The sequence below is a fragment of the Harpia harpyja genome, chromosome Z (genome assembly GCF_026419915.1).
Source record: "Harpia harpyja isolate bHarHar1 chromosome Z, bHarHar1 primary haplotype, whole genome shotgun sequence".
In the NCBI taxonomy this organism is placed as follows: domain Eukaryota; kingdom Metazoa; phylum Chordata; class Aves; order Accipitriformes; family Accipitridae; genus Harpia; species Harpia harpyja.
Window position 1 is genome coordinate 575,148 of NC_068969.1, and position 22,336 is coordinate 597,483.

Genomic DNA, 22,336 nt, shown 5'->3' on the forward strand with positions numbered 1-22,336 from the left:
CGGTGGGAATTGTGCCATCGCCTTTACTGAGTGCAGGATCTCAGTACATAAAACTTCAGCTTTGTCATTCTTGTGTCTGCAGAAGGAAAGAAAGATGAACGTGCTACTTCAGCTGTACATGGCTTTTAAATGGAAAGTTTATCGTTTTGACGGATAGCCTGAAATGTGTCCAGTTCATGGTATTTTTAGGACATATTCACTTACTGCTCAGCTGTGAACACAGTCTCCAAAGACGTGACAGAATTGTATTGCTTTTTCACTTAATGCTGGATATTAAATACTAAAGCAAAACAGACAAGCAAGAAATGATGTGTTCTAGTAACCAGATACCTGACTGTGCTTAGAAAGCTCTCTTGCAATTTTAATATATCATAGGGTAAAAGCTATTTGTAATTAATTTAAACTGATGTAAGTAATTTCCATTAAAGATCACAAATTGTACATGGGCATGTTTCTCTCCCTTTCTCATCTTTTTCTCCCTCCTTTCAAGAGTTACTAGAGCTAGTCTCATTAGTTGCTAATAAGATACCTTTTTTGTCAGTTAAGCTGCAATGACTGTTAATGGCATACTCTGGATTACAATTTTTACTGGAAAAGCTTTTGTACAACTTCAAGAACACTGCACATATTTACAGGCACTGTCACAAAGCTCTGCTGTCTGGGGAAACCCTCATCATCAGGAGTAGGAGCATTCTGCATGCTTCGGCCAGCTGAACTCTGTGCTCTTCATATTCAGGTAAATATTTTTATATTTGTTTGTGTACTTTGTTACTCAACCAGCTCCAGCTGGCATTGACGTCTATAGCAGAGTGTGGTTGGCCTGACCCCAGTGTAGGAAAGGAAATGGCAAACCGTGCATAATTTCACATCTTCATTTCTCCTTTTCTCTGTCTTTGTGGCCAAGTGACCGGGATCCTCCACTCTATGGGGCTGGAGCAGTTTTACACATCTGTGTACTAGATAGCTGTGTTGTCTGTTTTCCTTAATTACTGTGGAGCACTGTGCTCAGTAACTTCTGCATTGACACTCATTTTCTTCATTACTGCTGTCATCTGAAATTAAACTTTTCCTCCTTCCTGCCAATTCTGTCGTTTTGACAGCAGCAGCATTATTTCTTAACCATTTCAGAGCCCTGAGAGATGCCCAGCAGGAATTAGTCATTCCTTCTGGCTAACCAGTTTAACAGGATGGCCTGGCTGCCTTTTGTGGGAAAAAAAGTTCAGCACACGAGTTCAGTTTTCATTTTATTATTTGATTTTCTTAACTTACTTTTTATGTATGATCTAATTCTGTTCACTCTTTTCTCTCACATGTGCTGCTATCCTTCCAATGTTTAGGTTGGAAGCATCTGAGATCCTGTGGGTGTCTGGCAGGGGACTGCAGCCACGAAGACCACACTGGATAAAGGTGAGTCTTCTAACACTGCTTCCCTTGAAACTCAAGAACAATCTCCTGGAGGCTATGGGCAAGTTTTTCCAGAGACCTTTTTTTCCTTTTTCAGCTTTTAACATTTCATTCATGCCTGTGATATCACTTGCAGATCCACTCTTGGTATTGCTCTGGTATTAGCACGTTCCTGTCTGACTGTTGGGGTAGCAGGGATCGGTTTCGTCAGCCGTGATCAGAGGGCAAAAGGAACCAGCTGACCATGCACAGGGAGTCTTGTAGTGCTGCTAAGGAGTGAATAACTTGAGTTGTCTCCTCTCAAACAGGTTAGATCTCCTAGCAGTGCCTCCACACACTTATCTGAGAATGGAGCTGTTGGAGGGCTGTAGCCAAAGCCCAGCAATTCTCCGTAAGCTCAAGCCATGATCACTTGCAGCATGAAACATTTTCTGTAAACCGCAGACTTGGGTCAGAAAGACTGCTGCTGTTCTTGTCTTTTTTATTAGGGGGAAGTTATTTCTTGCTTGAATCAGATGGACTTGAGACCACCTCACTTAATAGCCCTTGTTAATATAATTCAATATGCAGGTAATTCTAACAACAATGCACATCAGTAATAGCACAGGTTTCCGCTTCAGGCCAAATATTTAAGCTATAGCTCTTCTGTTCATGCTATTACAGGGTAGTCTCTAACAAACAGTTATTACAGAAAACTGCCTACATAAAGCTGCCTGCATAAAGCGTAACTATTTTATACAGAGTAATAAACAGAGCGCAAGCAGATCCACTTGACTTACTCTAGCCACCAGCAAATGTATAGCTTGCACTTTCAGAAGTTGCTGATGTCTCTCTTCATAACTCCTGTCAGGAATATATTTTCTTCATTGCTGTACTCATTAAAAATAAGCACCTGAGGTTTCAGGGAGACTCAAGGTACAAAGACCGAGTGGATACAATGAAGTAAAAGGTACTAATTACGGGAGGGAAGTCAGCGGGGTTTGGAGTGCTGCCAGATCACACAATGTGTTTTGGATGACTGTAACTCCAGGGGTTAGTTTGTGGTGGGAAAATAAAATTAACATAAATATCCTAATAATTACTTTCCTTGTCTGTGAAATCAGATTGACAAGTCCTGTGGGGGGAAATAACTCCTTTAACGAGCCTTTGCAAAGGCGATGACCGCTGTGCTTGTTCTTGTTGGTATAAATCAGAACTTTCGGGAGTACATTGTGTCTGTCCTGGCTACTTCTTGTTTTCAAGAGAAAAAACAGGACATAGAAGTGTGCATTTATTTTCAGTTGAAGCAAAATAAGTACATTCAGGAATATACTTCATGCCTTTGCTCAGAATCCATCTCAGTAGAAAATGTCACACACGGGTAAGATGCACAGCCTCAAGCTCAACTGCAGTCGGAACCCAAGCTCTTGCTGGCTTCAATATTTTTTCATTCATGTGTGATAGGAAAGAACTTTGCCCATCTTCTTGGGGATAATTTAAAAATTATCACTTGAACCTCGAGTTTATTTGTGGACCTGTCAGCATTCTCCTCTTTATATGCTTTAAAACAGGCCATCCCGCTGCTGCTGATAACATTATGAACCTATATAAATCCTGTCTGTGGAATCGGACTCGATATCCTGTCACCCTCACGTAATGTGTCCCATAACTCCTCCATCTTAAACTCTCTATGTTTGCCCACATTGTCGCAGCCCTGAGGCTGGACTTGCAGCTCTGAGGAAGAAGGGCCCTGGTGATGGGGGCTGGAAATGCAGAAACCCAAGCTCAGTTCTGAATACTGAGTACGAGGTGTCATTGAGCACGGTCACTGTGATTTTTCTGCCTCTTTTTGGGTAGTCCACAAGGAAGGAAGGGTCATCCTCTATGAGAAACGAATTCCTCCCCCCCAACATGGTGAATTCTGCTACTTGTTGATAATGCCCGGAGACGTGCTTCTGCAGAAAGCTGCTTCTGTCTAAAACCAGTGGAGCTCTGATTTTTCACAGCAGATCTGCTTTCCAAGAGCTCTAGGTGTTAAGCGGAGAGGAAAGTCCCCCTGCTTACTCACATTTTCATTCTGCCGTACAGTCCCTGTACTTACTGCCTCACAGCATCTTTTCTTTGAAAGTGGCTCCTGATTTTTGGAACTGTTTTCACATTCAGATCTTAACTATAAGAGTAAAAAAAAAAGAACAACCACCTTATTTGTTAGAGCAAGGCTCAGTCTGAACAGTACCCCAATAGCTGAATGTCCCAGATTTGGGGGCGTTCATATCAAGGACACCTAATGTGAACCTAGCTCAGTTCCAAATCCTGTTGGAATGCAAACAGTTTTCTGCTTTGAAACGTCCATCTTCCAGGGGGTGGGGGTGAGGGAACCTGAAATTTATCCTTTTCTTCTTCAGGTTCTCTCCGCTGGATTCCTCCCCGGCCTTGGTGTCCCTGGGTCTCCTATCTATTCTCCAGGTATTGCCCTCCTCGGCTTTGTGGTTTAGCTCTTCCTCAGATAACGGCCATCAGCTCCCAACAGGCGTAACCCACTGGTTGGGAGCCTTTGCTGGTTTCTTATCGCTCGTTGAGGCACCATCCCATCCCCTGCAACCTGCTGTCAGACACTTTTTCATGGACTGTCCTCTGACTTCTCTGTCCTTCTGGAAGCCTGGAAGTGTCACACATGCACACTTTTTACTTTTTTTTTTTAAATGAACCACTTGCTTTCTGTCTCTCCTTTCCCAGTTCCGCCCGTCATTCTTTATTACTTATTTCCCGTTAGTTTATGTGTATTAATTCTGATACTGTGCCTCTTAAAAACCTCTCTACCAGCTCAAAAGCTGGTATTTGAGCTTAAACAGGGATTGTGAAAGCTCGGCAAACCAGAGGCTGCTTTGTAGCACGCTCTCGCGCATTTGTAGCAGGGCCCAGGGCTGTCAAACCCTATGGTGCGATGCAGTGTGCATGTTTGTAATGTAGGGATTTGCATGTTTTTACCATCTATTTTGTTTTCTTATTCCTACAATCAGCACAAACAATTTAAATGGGGAAACAGAATTATCATTATTTGCTTTCCATTGTAATGCTAAGAAATTAAGCTGGAGAAGAAAGTGTGACATATGCCAGATTACCACAGGCACCAAATCCCAAACCAAACATGAATTTGTAAGGCCACGTCTGCTTAACTGTAACCGTGCTGATTAGCTCCGAACAATGCTGGAGGAGATAGTTTGCGTGCGAGTGTACACAGCAACATTTTATCTTGTATTGAAGACATAAATGGTTGTTCTCAGAATGTTTGTTTTTCCAAGCTATTGGCAAAACGGTATGTATATTGATGCCACTTGGCCTGTCGCACTGTATTTATTCATTTCTATTACAGAGGGAACAAAAGTGTTCCCACTTCAAATTAGCTTAACATTTTCAGACTCTGATGGGATAAACATAGCTGCGTCTTGCTGTATTTTTCTATATTGTGGCACTGCACTATACTTAATAGTAGTACAAGAAAATAGTTCCTGAGCTATGACCCCATGCTGAATCCACCACCTCCCTAACATCTGGCCACATCTCTTGGGGGACAAAGTGTAGGGTCACTAGACAAAAGGAAAATACACCGGGTTTTTTGCAGCATGTGAGCAGGTCACTTGTTATCAGCCACGAGCTGTCACTGCATGAGCACAGCAGAGCTCTGCGTCATTGATAGCCCAAGAGAGTTGGCGGAGGAGCCGAAATGGAGTTTGGCATGGGCATGCAGTTTGCCCCTGGCAGAAATGACTCTCCGGGTCCCTGTGTGCAGTATTCCTCACTCCAGACCAGATGATTGGTTTCCCCGGCTCTGTGGAGTTCCCATCATCACTCCTCTCTGCTGCACAAAGCAGCCCTTTATTCCCACCTTTAATCACTTTTTTTCATTTGTGCAAGGTCCTTTCCTGTTGTGCCACAGCTGTTCGAGATCTTTTGAGAAGAGATTTTGCTGAAAGCCCTTTTATGAAAAGTCACGTAGAAAATACCAGCTAGATTCTCCTTATCTTCTGGCCTGTTGACTCCTTTAAACATCTCCAGAGGATTTTTGATATAACTTGCTTCTGTTCATAAAACTCATGTTGACTTTTCCCTAGTATATTAAATGTATTAATGTGTTCACTGACCTTATTTGCTAAAACATTTTCTGTTAGCGTGGCTGGTACACATTTCAGGCTTACCAACCAGTAGTTTCTGAGGTCTCATCTGAAAGAAATCCTTCTTAAAAAGTTGGTGTCGCATTTCCTCTATTTCAGACCTTGGGTAATCAAGAAGATTTTACATGAGAGGTTATGCACCATCATTAAAAATTAATTTGGTGATTTCTTCTTGTGTTTCTTTTGCACTCTTGCTGAATGCCACCTGCTCTTGTTCTTTGTCTGCGTGTTCCCCAGCATCCCCTACCAACGCACAGACCATCTTGTGCATCCCCTCAAAGAGGGACTCTGGCTTTCTTGTCTACTTTCCTCCAGGGTAAGCAAAGAATTAATTTAGCCTTTCCGATATGACCTTATCTTCTCTAAGTGTTTCTTTCAGATCCTGATCAAGGACCCCAGCGGTTCTCTGACAGACAGGCTTCCTGCCTGTAGGGCATCCAAAGACAAATTTACGATTCGTTTTGATGCTTTTTGCAAACTGCTCTTCCACTCTTTGCCCTGCTTCTTGTGCCTTTCACGTTTAATCTGCCAGATTTTCTACTTTCCTCATTTGGGCGCATCTTCAGATTATTTTCAGAGGGGTACATGCTTGCTTCTAACAACCTTTTCTCTCTGCTGTTCGGTCCCGCCAGCTTTTCCCTTCTGATCCTTCTCAAGTCCTCGCTGACAAGCAGGTGTGTCCTGTGCCTCCAGCCCGCTGGCCACCAACAGTCTCTGGTCTATCTGGGAGGATTTGACTCTCTCGGCTCTTTCTCGGGGGCTGTTTTCTAACACGGTTCTTTTACCCGGTTCCCCTTTCTAAGGTCAGTACAATGGTGGTGAATTGTCTGGCTCTTGCTGCTCTTGCAAAGAGGTTGAATCTAGAGTATGTCTGTAACACAGAGGCTCAAAGGTGACGGTCTGAGGTCGATGGGGTGCTCTGGGCCATTTCTCCTCTGGAAGGTTCCTTCAACAGCTGCTCCATGCAGCAGTCCTTGATTGCATCTGAAAACGCCGTCTCCCAGGCAGACCTTGAGCCACACAGGGGTGGCTGAATCCATCAGTAACTGTTGTAGCTGAAAGAAAAGGTGAGGGCTTCAGGCTGCAGTTTCACAAAGCCTGGGTCGGGCTAACGGGCCCCTGCCGAGGCAAGAGGCCGCTTTCCCCCTCTGGTTTTGCTGGGTTAGGAGGTTTTGCTGGCACACTTTGCTGTCAGAGCCAGGCACTGATGTCAGAGAAGGACGGGGGTGAAACCTATAGCTGGGAGGAGGATGAGGAGAAGCTGGGGGGGGCAGAGTGAAACCACCTCCTTTGGGCAGCGGCACAGCATTGATTCAGGAGCATCCTGGGGACGGGAACAGTTTCTTAAAACCCAACAGGTTATTTCACTGTCACTTCTAAGGGTCTAGTTTTTCTTTCAGGAATCTAATTGCTGAGCCTGAGGACTTTTAGCAATAACACCTATGCGTGTGTTATCTGATTAAACAGAAACCTGTGGCTGAGAGCTCCTATTCTTCTTCTCAAGAGTTATTAATAAGCAACACGGCCCGCTCAAGGCGTCTAGGCAATGTAGGCAAAACCAAGTTTCGCTGCCTGGGGGCTGAGGGGCTGATGCTCAGCTGGAGCCAGAGAGCTCCTGCAGCTCAAAGGGAGCAGGGGGGGTAAGGAGGAGGTGGCAGCGGGGCTGGCTGCAGGGGGGGAGAGAGCCAGAGACCAGCTTGCTGCTGCCGGGGGCTGGAAAGCTGCCACCGCCGGGCTCGGGAGCGTGTCCCTGCCCTGCAGCCAGCCCGCTAAGCAGGCAGCACTGCCGTGGGGACTGTCGCTTCAGCAGTCTTGTGCCCTTGGCATGCCTTGAGCCAGCCCTAATAGCTGGGATTAGAAGAAAGACAGCGCCTTAGGGCAGCTTAGCGAAATCCAACAGTTAAACAGTCCCTAGGCAAAAGGCAACAAGTGTCTAGTTGGGGTTGCACAGCTTCCCGTGATGCTGAAGGTGAAATAAGGGGTCCAGCAGGGGAAAACTGGGCTGCAGCATGGAAACTTTGATCATTTTTAAGATGCACTCTCTGTTCTCTCCCTTCTCTCTCAACTTTTTTTTCCTTGTGTTTGTTCCCACTATACCGATAAGATTTTTTTTACTAAATTCAAAGCGTATTTGCGTGGGAAATCATGTCGCCATTGCTTACGATGGCAGATGACAGCATCTTACTTGGGTAAAGTTCCCTTTTATTACAGCTGGATTTTAAGTAAGGATTGTAGCCGTTGGGTGAATGGAATTGGCCACCTTCTCCATTACCATCATCAGGAAGACTTCCACAGATTGCAAGCACTAAGCCATCCCCACAGCTTCCCCACACAACCACTTGCCCTGAAGCCAGGGAGATGAGTTACCCCCCGGGAGGTTACAGCCAGCGCCAGGGCTGCCCTTTGCCCGTGGTGCTCCAGGGCAGGCTAAGCGAAACCACCTCTGTTGGGTTGTGCTTCCCATTACAAAGAAAAACTAAATGTTGACATGAAGTGAGTGGGATTCAGATGCTGCTTCTGAACTTGCTTCTGTAAGTGCCTGTAAGAAGAGATTTGACTTGCAACACAGTTGTGTTCAACTTTAATTGTATAATAACGGTTGCAGTAACAATGGCTTAAGGAAAAAAAATCACTTATCTGTCTTTGGTATTCCTCTGGCTTCACAGACATGAGGGACTTGATTGCGGGAGCTATAGTTCCTCATTGACTTAAGTTAGATTTATGAGTATTTGGCATTACTGGAAATACAGACCTAATTTGTAAGCTGCAGCATTTTCAAAAATGCCGTTCTTTTGCTCTAATGTGACCAAGTATTACTTTTAAATTGTGTTTTAGTTGTAGGGATGGAAATCGCAGTCCTTTATATCTGCACTATTTCTATGGACTCCCTGCCAAATAAGCTCACAGGAAAGAGCGCTATGTCCAGTAGCACAGAGTAGCTGTGTCACCACTACCCATGGGTGCCACCCTGCTCCATTTGATGTTGCCAGAAGAGCCTTAGGAGATTTTTTTCAGTTTATTTGACTTTGGTGCATCTTGGCATTTCATCCCTCCAATCTGCTCCTGCAGACTTTTTTTCTTCTAATTCCATGTGAAAAAAATAATGAGGGGGTAAAACAAGCAGAGTGAGTGTTAATAGCCGCAGTGCTTAGTGTGGGCCCCGGCCCATATGCTCAGCACCAACAAGCACAGCTCCTTCAGAAGAGCCTGCTGTTCCTCCTCTCGGTTTTCCTGGACACACAGTGCAAACCACTGAAGTACTTTTCTGAACCTACCGCCAGTGTCAGCAAATCAATGACCTCACCGAACACCGCTGAGACCCAAACTCGTTCGTCTGAGGTAATGCTGCTAGGGTAGTAAGTGACTGTGGGTGAGACGGCCAGGATGTTGTAGGCACAATATTACACACGAACTGCGAGTAAGGCGCTTGGGTTTCACGGAATAGCCTGCGCGCGTTGGTGTGTGCCATCCAGCTCCCAGGTAGGAAGGTGATGGATCTCGGCACTCTCCAGTGAGTTTAGTTTCAGTTCCCAGTGAAAATAAACGCGACTTAGAAGACCGTAATGCTGCATGTGTACGAGACATGCAGCTCCGGGCACATAATGGCACAATGAGCAGTAGGCAGCACCTTTGGGATGAGAACCCCAGACCCATGCGACCAGCCCGCCCCACCGGAGGCTCTCCGGGCTGCGAGCGGCAGGCGGGGCGGGCAGCGGGGGGGCAGCAGGCAGGGCGGGCAGCGCGGGGGGGGGACGGGGACGGCGGGGCGGGCAGCGCGGGGGGCAGGCAGCCCCCTGCCCGGCGCCGCGGGGCGGTGCCGCATCCCCGCCAGGCCGCGCCGGGGCCGGGGCGCGGGGGGGGGGGGCCGTGCGGCTCGGGAGAGGACGGGCCGAGCCGCGGGTGCCGGTGGGGGCGGCCCCCGGGGGCGTTGTGAGAGCACGGCGCTGCCCGGTGCCCCGCGGCCGCAGCGGGCTGGGGAGCGGCTCCGGCGGCGCCCCGGCTCCCGCCAGCCCCGAGCGGCGGCCGCCTCCCGCCTCCGCCTCCCGCCCCTGCTCCGCGGGGGCCGGCGGAGGGGCCGCGGGGTGGGCGCCCGGCGCGGCCGCGGCTCCCGCGGGACGGCGGTCCCGTCCGTCCGTCCCCCCCCGCCCCTTCCCCCGGCCCGGCCCGGCCCCGGCGGCGGCGGCGGAGGGCGGGCGGAGGCGGGCGCGGGCTGCACCTGCCGGGGAGGCGCGGGGCGGCGCGGCTGGGCTCGGCGCGGCTGGGCTCGGCGGAGCCATGCCGGCAGCCACGGCGCCGGAGCTGGACGTGCCGCGGACCGCCGCGCCCGGGCGGGACAGCGGCGGCCCCCGCGGATACACAGGTACGAGCGCGGCCCCGGCTCCGCGGCGTCCCGCAGCGTTCCTCGCACAAGTTCCCTCCTGCGCCTCGCCGGGAGGGGGGGGATGCCAGCGGGGGCAGCGCCGGACCCCGGGCAGGGTGCGGGACCCCCCCCCCCGCGTAGGGATGCGGGATACCCGGAGCAGAGATGTCGCGGGACCCCCCGGCCAGGGTTGCGTTACCCCCCCCCCCCCCCCCCCCAATTTCCAGGCAGGGCACCCTCCGTGCCGGCTCCGGGGCCGGTCCCTGCGGAGGGCACCTCGCCCTCATCCTCAAGTTCTCGGGGACACGACGCCGCGGGGCGACCGTCCCAGAGCCGCCCCCGGCACGGGAGGGGGCTTGGCGGGGTCCCGGCGGCCCTGAAGCGGCTCCGCCGGGGCTGCGCTCCGGGTGGCGAGTGGGGAACGACGGCTCCTGCGGGGAGAGGCTGCGGTGCCGGCCCCGGGCGTGCGGGGTCAGGCAGGCCGAGGGCCGCCCCGGGCACCCCCAGGGACGGCTGTCCGAGCAGGGCTTCACGCAGCGGCCCCCAGCGCAGAGCCACCCCGGCGGTCACCCCAGCTGCCTCCGGAGGTGGCTGCTGGAGCCCCGGGAGCAGTTGAGGGAAGAGCCCCGCCTGGGGTGTCCTGCGCTGGAGGGCCCGGCCGGGCGGCAGCTGGCTGCCCGGGCCTCGGCGGGGGTTTAATTGCTCTTAAATGGGAAGCACTGGGCTTAATTTATGGGAGCGGGGAGTCGGCTCACTCGAGTGAACGCGGGGTGCTGCGAGGGCTGGGCAAACGGGAAATGGAGTATCCTCGTCGAGAGGGAAGGGGACAGCACGCACCTTCTCGCAGCCTGTTGGAAGCTGCTGGCCCTCAAAGAGGCTTCATCTCTGGGCAGATGTAAATTGACTGGGTGGAAAATGAAGCTATCCGTGTCCTGATGGAATAGGCTAATACACCGAGGAGCGGAACGAGAAACCAATCAAAGCTTTTTTGCTTCCTTTTCTCTCTCTTCCCCCTCGGTTTTGTTACTCGGTTTGATCGCGTAGATCAAAACATCCTCTGCAAACCTCTTCGAGTGGAGTGGCCCCGATTAGCAAGATGATAGCGGGTGTCCGGCCCTGACCCGGGTGGGGTGTGCCCACTGCATGGGGGCTGGAGCCTCGGCGAGTGCCCGGGTCCGGGCCGGCGAGCTCAGAAGCCTGGGAGCCAGGGGAGGTGGAAGGAGCCTGCGGGAGCTTGGCTAGAGCTGCTCACCCAGGTTTCTCCCTGCCGTGCTGCAGATCGCAGGGTAGGCAGGGCTTTTCCCTGGCTTCAGTGCAAGCAGAGCCAAGCACTCCCGAAATTCAGGGACCTCCTTCGCAGCCTGTCCCCACGTATCGCCGCGATTTAATTTGCTCGTGCGGTTCTAACAGACTTTATCAATGACCTGATTTTGTTGTGCTAATAGAAATGAGCAAACGTGTTTGGGCTAACAGGGTAGCAATGCTTTAAATTGCATCTGCTGAATGTGCTTAACTGTGCATTTAATTTGAATTTAATAGAGCAGTTCATTTTAAAAATGTGAAACAAGTTCTGGGAAACCTACGTAGAGAATTAATGCAAACACAGGTGTAGACCCTGTTGCTGTGGTTTGATGCTAATGTTACTAATTATTGACTTTTTTCTTCTGTAAAATCATGTATATTTGCCTGCTTTTGTGTGTTGTGTTAAATTGTCTTCTGGGGCTGGGTTCGCCCACGATTAAGGTGAGGTTTGGAAGTGGCATGTCCCGTGTTAGACTCAGCCTTTCTGTTCCTGCCTAGGCTAATCTTGCCCTATGTAGATCTGTGGCAAAACTCCCAGAAATGTGGGATCCACCAAAAAAAATTTGGCACTCAGACTAGAAATCCACCCTCAGTTAATCCCTCGGGTATCTACAAACCTGACTTCTCTCAGCCATGTCTCCAACCAGAACAACAAACACCATTTTTTCCAAACCAACTACACCAAAACCGTGGAGCAGGAGTTCTCAGTAAGGTGCTGAAGTGGGGTAAAAAGGGACTCTGCAGGATCAGAGCAGGGCTGTGTCTGCACGTAGCTGCTCCATCTGTTGTAGGACCAGCAGAGATGCTCGCGGCACACGGAGCTTTGCCAGACCTTTGCTGGGTGTCGTGCTCCCTCATCCCCTCTCCTCTCATTGCCCTGCTACTTTATGGAGGTTTGTCTTGGCCTTCACCATCTGTGCAGATTTCACCTTTGTTGAATATTCATTTGTTACTACGAATGTATTGAGTTAGGTGGATGTGCTGCTGTTAAATCTGAGTGGCTTAGATACAGCTAAAATTATGACTACTTGTTGTATAATATTAAATTAAACTCTTGTTCGGGATGCTTAATTTAAATGCGACTGCGTTATTTATGCAGCAGTATTTGCTGGAGAAGTGACCTCTGGAGAAAGCTGATGACAGCTGTTATACGGTATCTTTCATTGTATCATGTTATTATTGGTGATCATTTTTCATGCTGCTTTGATTGAGTGCCCCTCTTGTAAAATTTCAGGCCATGAGCAATAGGGTGATAATAAAGATTTGCACGGACAAACTCCCTCACACATTCGTTTTGCAGAGGATGAAAAAAAAGTGTGGCAAGATTTCCATTTGAATTAACGTGTGAATGAGAGAGAAGTTAAAGGAAATTCCTTGCTGCAGCCTGATGCCTGTAGCACTTAGAGGGTCTTACAGCTTCCTGAAACGCAGCTGTGAAATTCAAACACCCTCTGCCTTTCCTGGTCTTGCCTACTTTTTGAGGACTGGTTTCCCCCTCTGACAGTCTCACCTTGAGCAGGGAGAATGATACCACCCTGTGCTTGAGGAGGTTCAGCAGTGCACTTGCAAAAGGAGCTGTGGCAGCCTGACTTACAGCTTGGGAAGGTCAGCGTGTTGCTTATATATTCGGTGTATATCAGAAGGGCAAATGTGCAGAGCGGGAGCATGGGGTGGGGGAAGAGTGCAGCAAATGTCTCGAAGCTGAGAAGAAGCCTTCTTCAATTCAGCCTCTTACATTTTCAAATGATACAGATGCTTTTATATGTTCCGTATCGTACTGTGGTTGTTTTGCTGTCACAGCAGCATTACAGTATTATTGCCTTTCTGCAGTAGTTTATTGTGGACAGATACTCATCGACCATCTCTTGCCAGGCTCGTTATATTAGCTGGAAAAGCCTCTGAAATGCTCATGTCAGTGGTGACCCGCGCGCTTTCCTGCCCTGTGGAAATTGCCATGAAGTGGGGTGCTGTCATCAGCCCAGCTGCTGCATTGCCACTGAGTTGTTGTTGCCTCTAAAGCTGCTCAAATTATATTGGGGCCTCTTTGGGTGAAATAGGAAAAAGAGGAAGGAGTATCAAAGGTGTATCATTATTTTTAGTCTCCGTGTTGCTGAAGCTGGGGGCTCTGGCCCTCTGTTTTTCCAGGGTAGTACCTTGGGTTTTGCTGTGATTCCTCTCTCATTCCTCAATGCAATCCTGTAGCTCTTTCAGACCAGGGCCGCACATACTTCTATAAACGTATAGATGCATCTACAAACACGTCAGTGCAGCCACAGACAAAGGGAATGTGGGAAAGAAATACAGGACACGACAGAAACAATCGTTATGCCGGGCTATAATTAGTAGGTCTCTTGCTGCTGGGTTGTTGTCTGTGGTTGTTGTTCTGCTTCGTCCCTCTGCCCTCCCGAACCAGGGAAGAAAAGAGACTGCCTAAGGTAAGGTGGAACGTGCTGCAGGACGCTGTGAATGCTACCTCCAGACCAAGTCGTGGAAGAAATTATCTAGCAGACACCATTTAAAAGAAGAGACATGATGTCTGGCTTAGGACAGAGACAAGCTGGGGTTTGCTGGAGGATGGAAGAGGTATCCCCATGCATTTGCTCGGTTATACTCTGGATGACTGTTAGTGGCTATGGTGGGATGTAGGTACCAGGCTGGATGTATCTTTGGCATGACTCGAGGTGTCCGTTCTTCTGTTATGAGCCACTTTTTTTTCTGAAGTGAGTTTCCTTGTCAGTGCAGAAACTGTGAAATCATGTCACTGAGAACTTACAGTTGCTCTTCCAGGAAAGCAAAAGCAAAGTTGTTCTTCAAAGCCAAGAGCACTGCTGCTCTGCAGAAAGGCTGCAAGGAGGTTACTCGCCCTGTTCCTGCAATCCTGAGATGCAGCTCAGTTTTTAGACTGGGGAAGAAAACACCGATCCCGAATTTCCATTTCCACAGGGCGGAACGTGACACAACTTGGAAGATACAGGCTTGTAATTTCTTCAGGGTTATTTCTCTTTCCTTTTTCTCCCTTGAGATCGAAGTGAAACCTTTTATTAAATAAGGTGAAAGAAGTGACAGTTGCAGAATTTCAGCTAATTGGTTTTATCTCCTGTACTGCAAGGTGCTAATCTTAGTGGTAGGCATTTGCACCAGGCATTGTTACTGCTTTGAGGGAATGATTTTTGTGCTTGTCATAAAAACTCTAGAATGGTACAAAACTGAGAAGGAAAAGAGTTATTAGGTCTTCTGGCACAGTCCTCCATGGTGCAAGATTGTTCCCTGCGGTATTATCCAATACTTTGTCCTAGCCACTCTTAAATTACCCGGGTTATAGAGATTAATTTTGTCTAGACTTCTGAATTTTAGCTAGGGAATTAAGTGAGCTGAATGTTTTGGACCCAACACATTGATATTTCAAAAATCAGAAGTCAGCCTCAAAACACGGAAACAAACCCACCCAAATGACAACAGATAATCCAGCACTTTCCGGGTTAGTTGTGACCAGAAATGTGGTCCATTTTAAAGGGCCAAAATGCTGCCGGTTTGGCTGTTCCCACCATGGCAGAGCCGGGAGGTCTTTGGACCTTTCCCATGAGTAAGTGGAGCCTCCCAATGCACGTCTGCGACTCTACAACAAAGAGAATTTTAAATGTGCTGAAATTAGCACTACTTAGCTTATTTAGTCACGATTGCCACTGACTTTTTATGTGCCTGGCACTACACAGTCTTGCCTTCAATAATTTGACGGGGACAAGCCAACATGTAGGACAGGTGCTAGTTTTCGTTTAGGCGCTTCATTGACATGCTGTCTTTCAAATGCAGTTGCAGATAAGCAAGCGTGTTATTCTGAGGAGCAGTTTTGACTAGCTCAGTGGATCAAAAGATTGACAGAGAGACGATTTTGCAGTCTTGGTGGAAGTCTGCCTCCCTCGCGTTTTGTTTTGTTTTAAGATGACAGTGAGAAATGCAGAAGTTGCAGAATGAGCAACCGCTTACCAAAATAAATCAATTCCTGTATCTGTTGAGGGTCTCGGAGATGGGGTTGAGCTGGTGCCTGGTTTACGTACAAGCTTTTGCCAGCAGAGCCGAGCCGGTGTGGCAGCTGCAGAGATGCTGCCCCAAGAGCCCCCAGGCTGCTCGGGGAGGCAGCGCTCGCAGCTGTGTCGGCGTGAACTGGAGCAGCAGCGGCTGGTAGAAACACTCCTGGGGAAGAGGATGGGTTAACTGCTTGCTTCTCCTCTAACGGAGTTGGAAGTGATTATTAAGTTATTATTTCTGGGGTGACTGCTCACATGTACAAGTCTCCTAAGCAGAGGGTCTTTGATTGGGAATGATTCTGAGGAGGGGTGAAAATGGGGCAGAAGCCGGGTTAGGTGAAGGGAGGAGATGGTGTACAAAAACCTGAGTGCATGCGTGGGTTGGGAAACAGCGTTTGGGAAGACGTTTTGGGCTGGGGTGGCTGAAGGAGGTGCAAGGGGTGAGTTTTGGTGTTTGATCCCTCCTGTTCAGGAGAGCGGAAATTGGTGCCTTCATGTGAAAGAGCAGAATTATACCCAGGAGAGCTGCTGCTCACAACTGCATTAATCTCCAAGGCTATGACCTTTGCTAGTTGGTCAAAAGAGGCATCTGGACTGGACACCCAGATTTTGCCTTGCTCTAAGAAGAGGTGCCCCGCAAAGCTAGGGGCAGTTTTGCGTAGCCAAGAGAGAGCTCTGGTGTTTGGCCCGTTATCGTTAATAGACACAGAACTATAGATTGGGACTAAGTTTTTTACTCATTTTAAATATGAATCAGGGACTATCCTTGCCCCGTATTCTGGCTGTCCAAAAGCTGCCAGTGATTTAGCTGGGTTATCTGATGCAGATCTTAAGTTTCTTAGACATGTGCAGTACAAAAAGGGAAGGGCATGGGGCTGGTGTCCTTTCATCTACTCGCTTAAGCTAGTTGTCATTCTGCGTATAACTCCCCTGCAATCATTGACTTTTTTAACAGGAAAAAGTAAACACAATGGACTGGTTCCCTGTCCTTATACTGGCATCCCCGTCAATCTTCACGCCATCTTTTACTAATTCCTATGGCCAGGGAGGCCAAAAGCAGATGTGCTTATTGACTCGTACTGCTAATCATTGCCGTGCTTGAATGGTTTCTGGCAGGATGCTGCGTGACTTTCACACGTTGCAGTTTTGCAGGTTGCTTTTGTGTCCGCTCCTGGCTGCATACCCCTCTGCCGTCATGGGTGAAGCCCAGGAACAGGAAAGCCAAACCCAGCAGCAAAAAAAAAAAAAAAAAAAAAAAGAAGAAAAATAAAAAGTGATAAAACCACAGAGAAGGTTTTTAAATCTGGCTGTTCGTTTCTCAGTCCATGAATGATTTCTATCACCATAATAAATTGCATGCTATTGCTAACTCTTTCAGACTGGTGTCTAAAAAAATCAATTATTCACAGAAATTCTTGCTGACAGTTGTGAATGCCGGGTCACAGCTCTGTGGTGCACATTTAGCAGCTTAACACAGCAAACCAAGTACAGGAACAGCTTCAGTTTGCTGTTGGGAAGCAAAAAAGACTTGCAGAAGCCAAAACGGGCCAGCCAGAGGGAGCAAATGCAGGCCAGGTCTCTAGCATTCAGGTTGGTTTTGCTTAACAGGATGGCTGGAAATTCCCCTAGAAAACTAACAAACCTGTATTCAATAGTCCCGTTTTAAAACAGGAAAGTAGTTTCAAAGAGAAAAGATTGAAAAGTTTCTATATTCTTTACGAACAAGTGCTTTGTGCAAATGCAGTTCCTACATTTGGGGGCTTTTTGGACAAAAATGAGCGTGTAACCAGCAAGTAGCAAGCATTTCTGGTCCACTTGAAACTTCATGGTGGGGGTGAATTTTCTAATGCCTGAAGCAGTTTTTGGCCAGCTCTGGACACTTCCAGAGCATTTTTCAGTCAAGGTAGTGTCGGTGCAGTGCTCACCCCCTGTCCCCACCACCGGCAGGGATTTCTGCTATCCACGGAGGTTGTGCCCAGTCTGGCAAACATCACGCAGAAGCAAGAGGCCACCGGCCGCATCATCGGGGGACATCTGCTCTTACCAGTGATGTTCATTACCCCGCGCATGTTTGCACTCTGCTGTGCACAAACCAGGCCAAACAGTTGCTGCAGGCAGATAACCCCGAGCCGTCGCTGGCTGTACAGGGGCCAAACGCACAGCCGGGCTGAGCTCCGTTCCTCCGTAGCGCCCGGCTGAGTGGTGAGGGGTGGGAGGTGGGAGCACGTCGGGGTACGGCGGTGGACGCGCAGGGATGCTGCCCTCTGTCCCGGGGATGTTGCAGGAGAGCTCCCCGACTGGGGGCTCTGCGGGGGCACGAGCAGCAGCCGCTGCCCTGTCGAACTGTCTGGTGGGGCGTCCTTCGTCCTTCCGCCATCCGTGGCTCCTAACAGACACGTGCTTTCCCTGTGAAAATAGGTGTGAGGTTTTCTTTTGGCTTCTCCAGTGGCTAGCTTTTCTGTGAAGCACTGGATTTCTACCTTGTCTATTGCAAATTAAATAGACTATTGAAAACCATGTTAAAAGCTGGAGATGTTTGATGTTGCTAGGGCATCATAGTCAGACTCATTTTTCCGTCAGGTGTGTTCAGATAATAATCTTCTATCCTTTTCCCTTTAATTCCTGAGATTCTTAGCTTGGTTCTGCCCAGCTCTCCTGCTTGTCGCTGCAGCCCACTGGGGCTCACCAGAAGCACCAGTGATTTATATATGGAATCTGTAGATCCAGAGCTTAACGGGCAACACTGCTGCTGGTTTCTCTCTATTTTAGTTTCCTCATCTGCAAGAAGCAATACAATCTGAATCTTGCTCAGTTTACCAAAGATCTATTAAAATGTTTAATTTTGGCAACAAAACTTCGATAATTATCAAGGGAAGCCAGAAAATGTTGGATTCGTTACTAGCTGGCTTCCAGGTTAAGTATAAAATTGATCCACTTAGGTGTTGAAAAACCCTGTCTGCTCTACAGAGAAAAAGCCAAAGGGTTTTCCGGAGGTCCTTAGAGGTGCTAGGCCATTTTGTAGGTGAAAAGCCACAGAGCTGAAGCTTTTCTGACAGCGAGCCCTTCTTGGCCCCATTGATTGGATGAGTGCTGATAAGGTATTTGTATTAGAACTGGCCGGACAAGGTGGTTTTGACATTTTTCTTCTTCCTGTGTTTTAAAGGGAACAAAAGCAAGAGAGCGGATTCTGTCAGAGCATCCCCTTTCAGACAAAAGGGTCAGGTTTTCCAATTCAAGTTCCTACAAGCAAGCGCCCACAGCCTTCTCCAGACCCCAGAAATGCCCATCATCATCTCTGTGTGAAGGCAGAGTGCTGAAATAGTTTTGCTCTCGTAAGCAGTTGTTGGTTCTCTCTCACGTCAGGCTCCCATACGAGCACGGAGAAGGGCTCACCAAAGACAGACTGCTAGTAAAACTTGTCTCTTTTCCTCTTGGTACCTGATCTGTGTTAGCAAGGTGCTAAATATTGAGTTTGATGCCGAAATCTGAATTTCCCCAAATCACTGGCCGTCTGTAGCAGATTCGTTTAACTTTTATTTCGTTTGCGGTGATTGTTTTCTTGCAGTTATTGTGGTGATGAAAAATGCTTTGAGCATTGGTCCAAGATAATCTTTTATCTCAGCTATGGACAAGGGAAAATTTTAACATTTCTGGTCATCATAGTTTCCATTGGAAAAGATACAGGGTCTGGTTAATGGAGCCCATGTATCACTTTGCACCATCTGCAGAAATGTTACAGTCGGCTGCACAGGTTTAACGAATGAGAGGTTATTCATGAGCACTGGGGAAAAATAATGGTGAAAGTTGAAAATACAAACCTACAGACTTCACTGGTCTGCTGTTTCATGAAGGAGACTTCCACCAGCAAGGATGTGCCTCTCAAAACCTGGCTGAGGACAGAGGGACCTGGCGGCAGAGTGAAGGTGTGGGGGTGCTCCTAGTCTTTGTTTTTCCCTGGAGAGGAGGAAGATGATATAGAAACAGATTCCTGACCTGCAAATTTCAAATTCAGAGTTGAGCTGATAGATTCATTTGTCTTGCTTCATGTTTCTGACATCCCTGATTCTGCTTGGCTTTCCCTAAAGATGAGGTGACAGATCCTGGGGTAACACTCACATCTTGCTTTGGGTTTGAACCTCTCTGGAGGCTGCGGGTGTAGAGATGCATGGAGGAGGCTGAGGACCATCTGTAGAAGACTGTGGTATTGTGTAACCAGTTACTTCTGTCCTCCTTCTTGTAAATACCAATGCTTATTATGCAAGAAGCAGTGCTAACAGACTTTGCAGGCAAGCAGAGCAAGGGCTGGATCCCTCACTGCCTGATGGGGATGGCGTGCTGGGACTCAGCTCTCTGGAGCAGTGGATTTTGGTTGCATCCTGGGGAGCAAGGTCTCCAGGTGAAAAGCTCATTTCAAGTTATTCCTCTTAATTTTAGTCTTTTTAGGATCTTCATTTTAGAAACTAGGCCACAAACTCTGCATTGTGCAATATGAAATTTATTTATTATCTGCTTTAGAATGACAAAGAGGGGGGACCATCAGCAATATTGGCTCCATTCACTAAACAATCAGTCACAAAAGTAACTGTTGGCATCACTTCCATGGGTAATTTTTAATTTGTAACAGTTTGAATTAAGGCATAATTCTAGTGTGCTCCATAGTGGAGATATATATAGAGATAGATAGATATAGATATAAAATTACTTTTTTTTTCTTAATATGGAAGTAATGGTGAAGAGAGAAATAGATAAGCACTTCTAAATTGCTTTAGGTTTAACAGATCCTTCCTGTTCTCAAAGGTTGCACTATTATTAACTTTTCAGAAGTGTCATAACCTATTTTTTCAATTCTGTTTGTAAACAGACTAATAAAGCTCAGAAAACCCATCTGTTCTTGCTTTAGTGGGGACTTCATCAAATACCTCATTTTTCATTTAGTTCTTATTTCTCATTTAATTGTTCCCATAAGAAGAGAAATACTCAGTATTGCCCTCCTTGCTAGATATACAAGTAAAATCTACAGATGAGAGTAACCTGACTTTGATGTAAATTGGCAAAAAAATCAATCAGGGAGGTGGCAGTACAGTGACTGGAACAAATCCTTTCTTAAGAGTAACATAAAAGACATGAATAAGAATCATTTTACAGCAATTCTGCACATTATTTTTGTTTGAAATAGGAGTGGATTGCACATGTCATCAAACCCTAATCTAGCACTTGCATGATATGTAGCTTGGATTTTACATGGATTAAAATTGCTTGCAGCTCTCTACTGTTTCACAGTAGAGTTGGGAAGTGCTTCGCGCTGACTCCTAAACCTTGCTGCATCTTTTTCACTACACTGAGCAGCTCAAAAGCCAGATGAAAATGCTGGAAGAGAGAAAATAAAAAGGCTCAGTATCGTAAAGAGAGATGAATCAAATTTGTCTGCTTCAGATTTGGATGTAAGATTTTGCAGCAGGCATAGCACAAGGGTTTCTTTTGGAGGTGGAAGCCAACAATTTGCTGCTGTCTGATAATCCACTGCCTTTCCAGGCATGAAAAGATCTTGAAGTAGGCTTTGCCATCCTTCATCCACCAAAAGGCACCCTGAGTTGTCAAGGACCATGCGGTGGTCGATACATTACTGTGCATTTTCCCATCTGGATGTAGGGATTGCAGCTCGGTAGAGTAACCGCCAGCCCCGCGTGAGGTGGGTACGGCCATCCAGCAGCTCTGGACTGCACAGGGCACAGCACCGGTACCTGCTCTGCTTCAGCCATGTTGACAGGGTGGTTTAATGCCTTGCCCACGACTTCTCCTCTCGCCGGCTTCACACCAGCTTTGTCCAGTCGGAGGATGAGGCTCGGGTGGATCAGATTCCCACTGAAGTGTCCCCGGCATCCAACAGCGGTTGGGTCTGGGCTTTTGCTCACTGATCTGAAAAGGCCGTGTTGGTGAGCGCTCCTGCCCCTCTCGCGTTTCAGAGCTGCTTGGCGTTTGACGCTGTGCTGTTTCTTTCTTTTCTCTGGATGCATTTGCTTCTCTGTTCTTCCGTATGCGCACTGTACCTGCTCCAAGCCAGGAAGGATCCCGCTCCGTCCCATAGCAGCTGCTGCCGTGGCCGAACCGAAATCGCAGAAGCGCTCCTGGCGGAAACTAGCCACTCACGAGGAAGCACGCAGGGTGGGCAGATCTGCTCGCTTGTCCTGGGGGCTCCCGCCTCGCCAGTGACCTTGAGCGTGGTGAGACGGAAAGCAATGCTGCCCGAAACGCAACCGGTGTGACTCAGCCTGGCGTGGGAGTCCCAGCAGCCCTTCACGCTGCAGAACTATCGCATGTTGTTAATTATGTTGCAAACAGTGTGTTGAAAAATCAGTTTTACCTACAAAACAGACCACAGAAGAAGAATTAGGGAAGTCGGTAGGAGCAAGCCTAAGGTGTAATAGAGGTGTGAGCAGAGAGCTCATTTGAGTATGGATGTGTAAACACAGAAGAAACTTGCTTCAGATACCTTTTTTTCTCTCCTTTCGTCTTTCCTTCCTTCCCTCCTTCTCTTAATTGCACGGAAATTCCTTATCAATGGGAGAAAAGGCTTTTTTGAAAAAGCATTTCCACGAGTGCTTAATGGTGGCCTGTGAGAATGATCAGAAATTGGTTTCCATTTTTCACAATTTTAAAATTTATTTTCAATAGAAACCCAGAATGTTTTATAGGGAGTATTTTCATTTGGAAATGCTGAAATCAGGCAGATGCAAGACCCACGTATCGTTAACAAGCTGTGTTTCTTTTTTCAGACTACATGCTCTGACAGATGTCTTCTGTAGGTACCTTCAAGTTTCACTGTCTGCAGTTGTCCCGATGGTTCTTCCATGGGAGTGATGCAGGGAACCAGCTGCCTGCATGGCTGCTGTTGCAGTTCTTGCAGGTCTCCATCAGACTCTGGAGCGCGAAGCTCCCCTCGCCCGCCAAAAGTGGTCCTTACAGTGATGTGTGTGCAGAGGGCTGTGTTTTGGTGCATGTGGTTTGTGCCACACCTGGACCTCCAAAACCTCCCCCAGGGGAATAACTTCGTAGGGCCATACCTGTGCGTTGGATGGCAGACAGGTCAGTAAGAG

The 22,336-nt window shown here is 48.0% G+C and overlaps 1 protein-coding gene across 9 annotated transcripts in view; it reads left to right on the forward strand.

Annotated features, from left to right (window-relative positions):
* The first annotated feature begins 632 nt into the window (after positions 1-632).
* The window catches only part of SUSD3 (sushi domain containing 3), a 44,173-nt gene continuing 22,469 nt past the window's right edge, over positions 633-22,336 (forward strand). For 4 of the 9 annotated variants that reach the window (XM_052776119.1, XM_052776117.1, XM_052776122.1 and 1 more), the window contains exon 1: positions 19,633-22,325. In XM_052776119.1, coding sequence (XP_052632079.1) covers positions 22,091-22,325 — 235 coding nt within the window. In that variant the 5' untranslated portion in view covers positions 19,633-22,090. Of the gene's footprint in view, positions 737-1,337; positions 1,408-9,763; positions 9,916-19,632; positions 22,326-22,336 lie in introns of those variants that run through there. The other 5 variants (XM_052776129.1, XM_052776118.1, XM_052776124.1 and 2 more) reach the window with 5 other exon arrangements.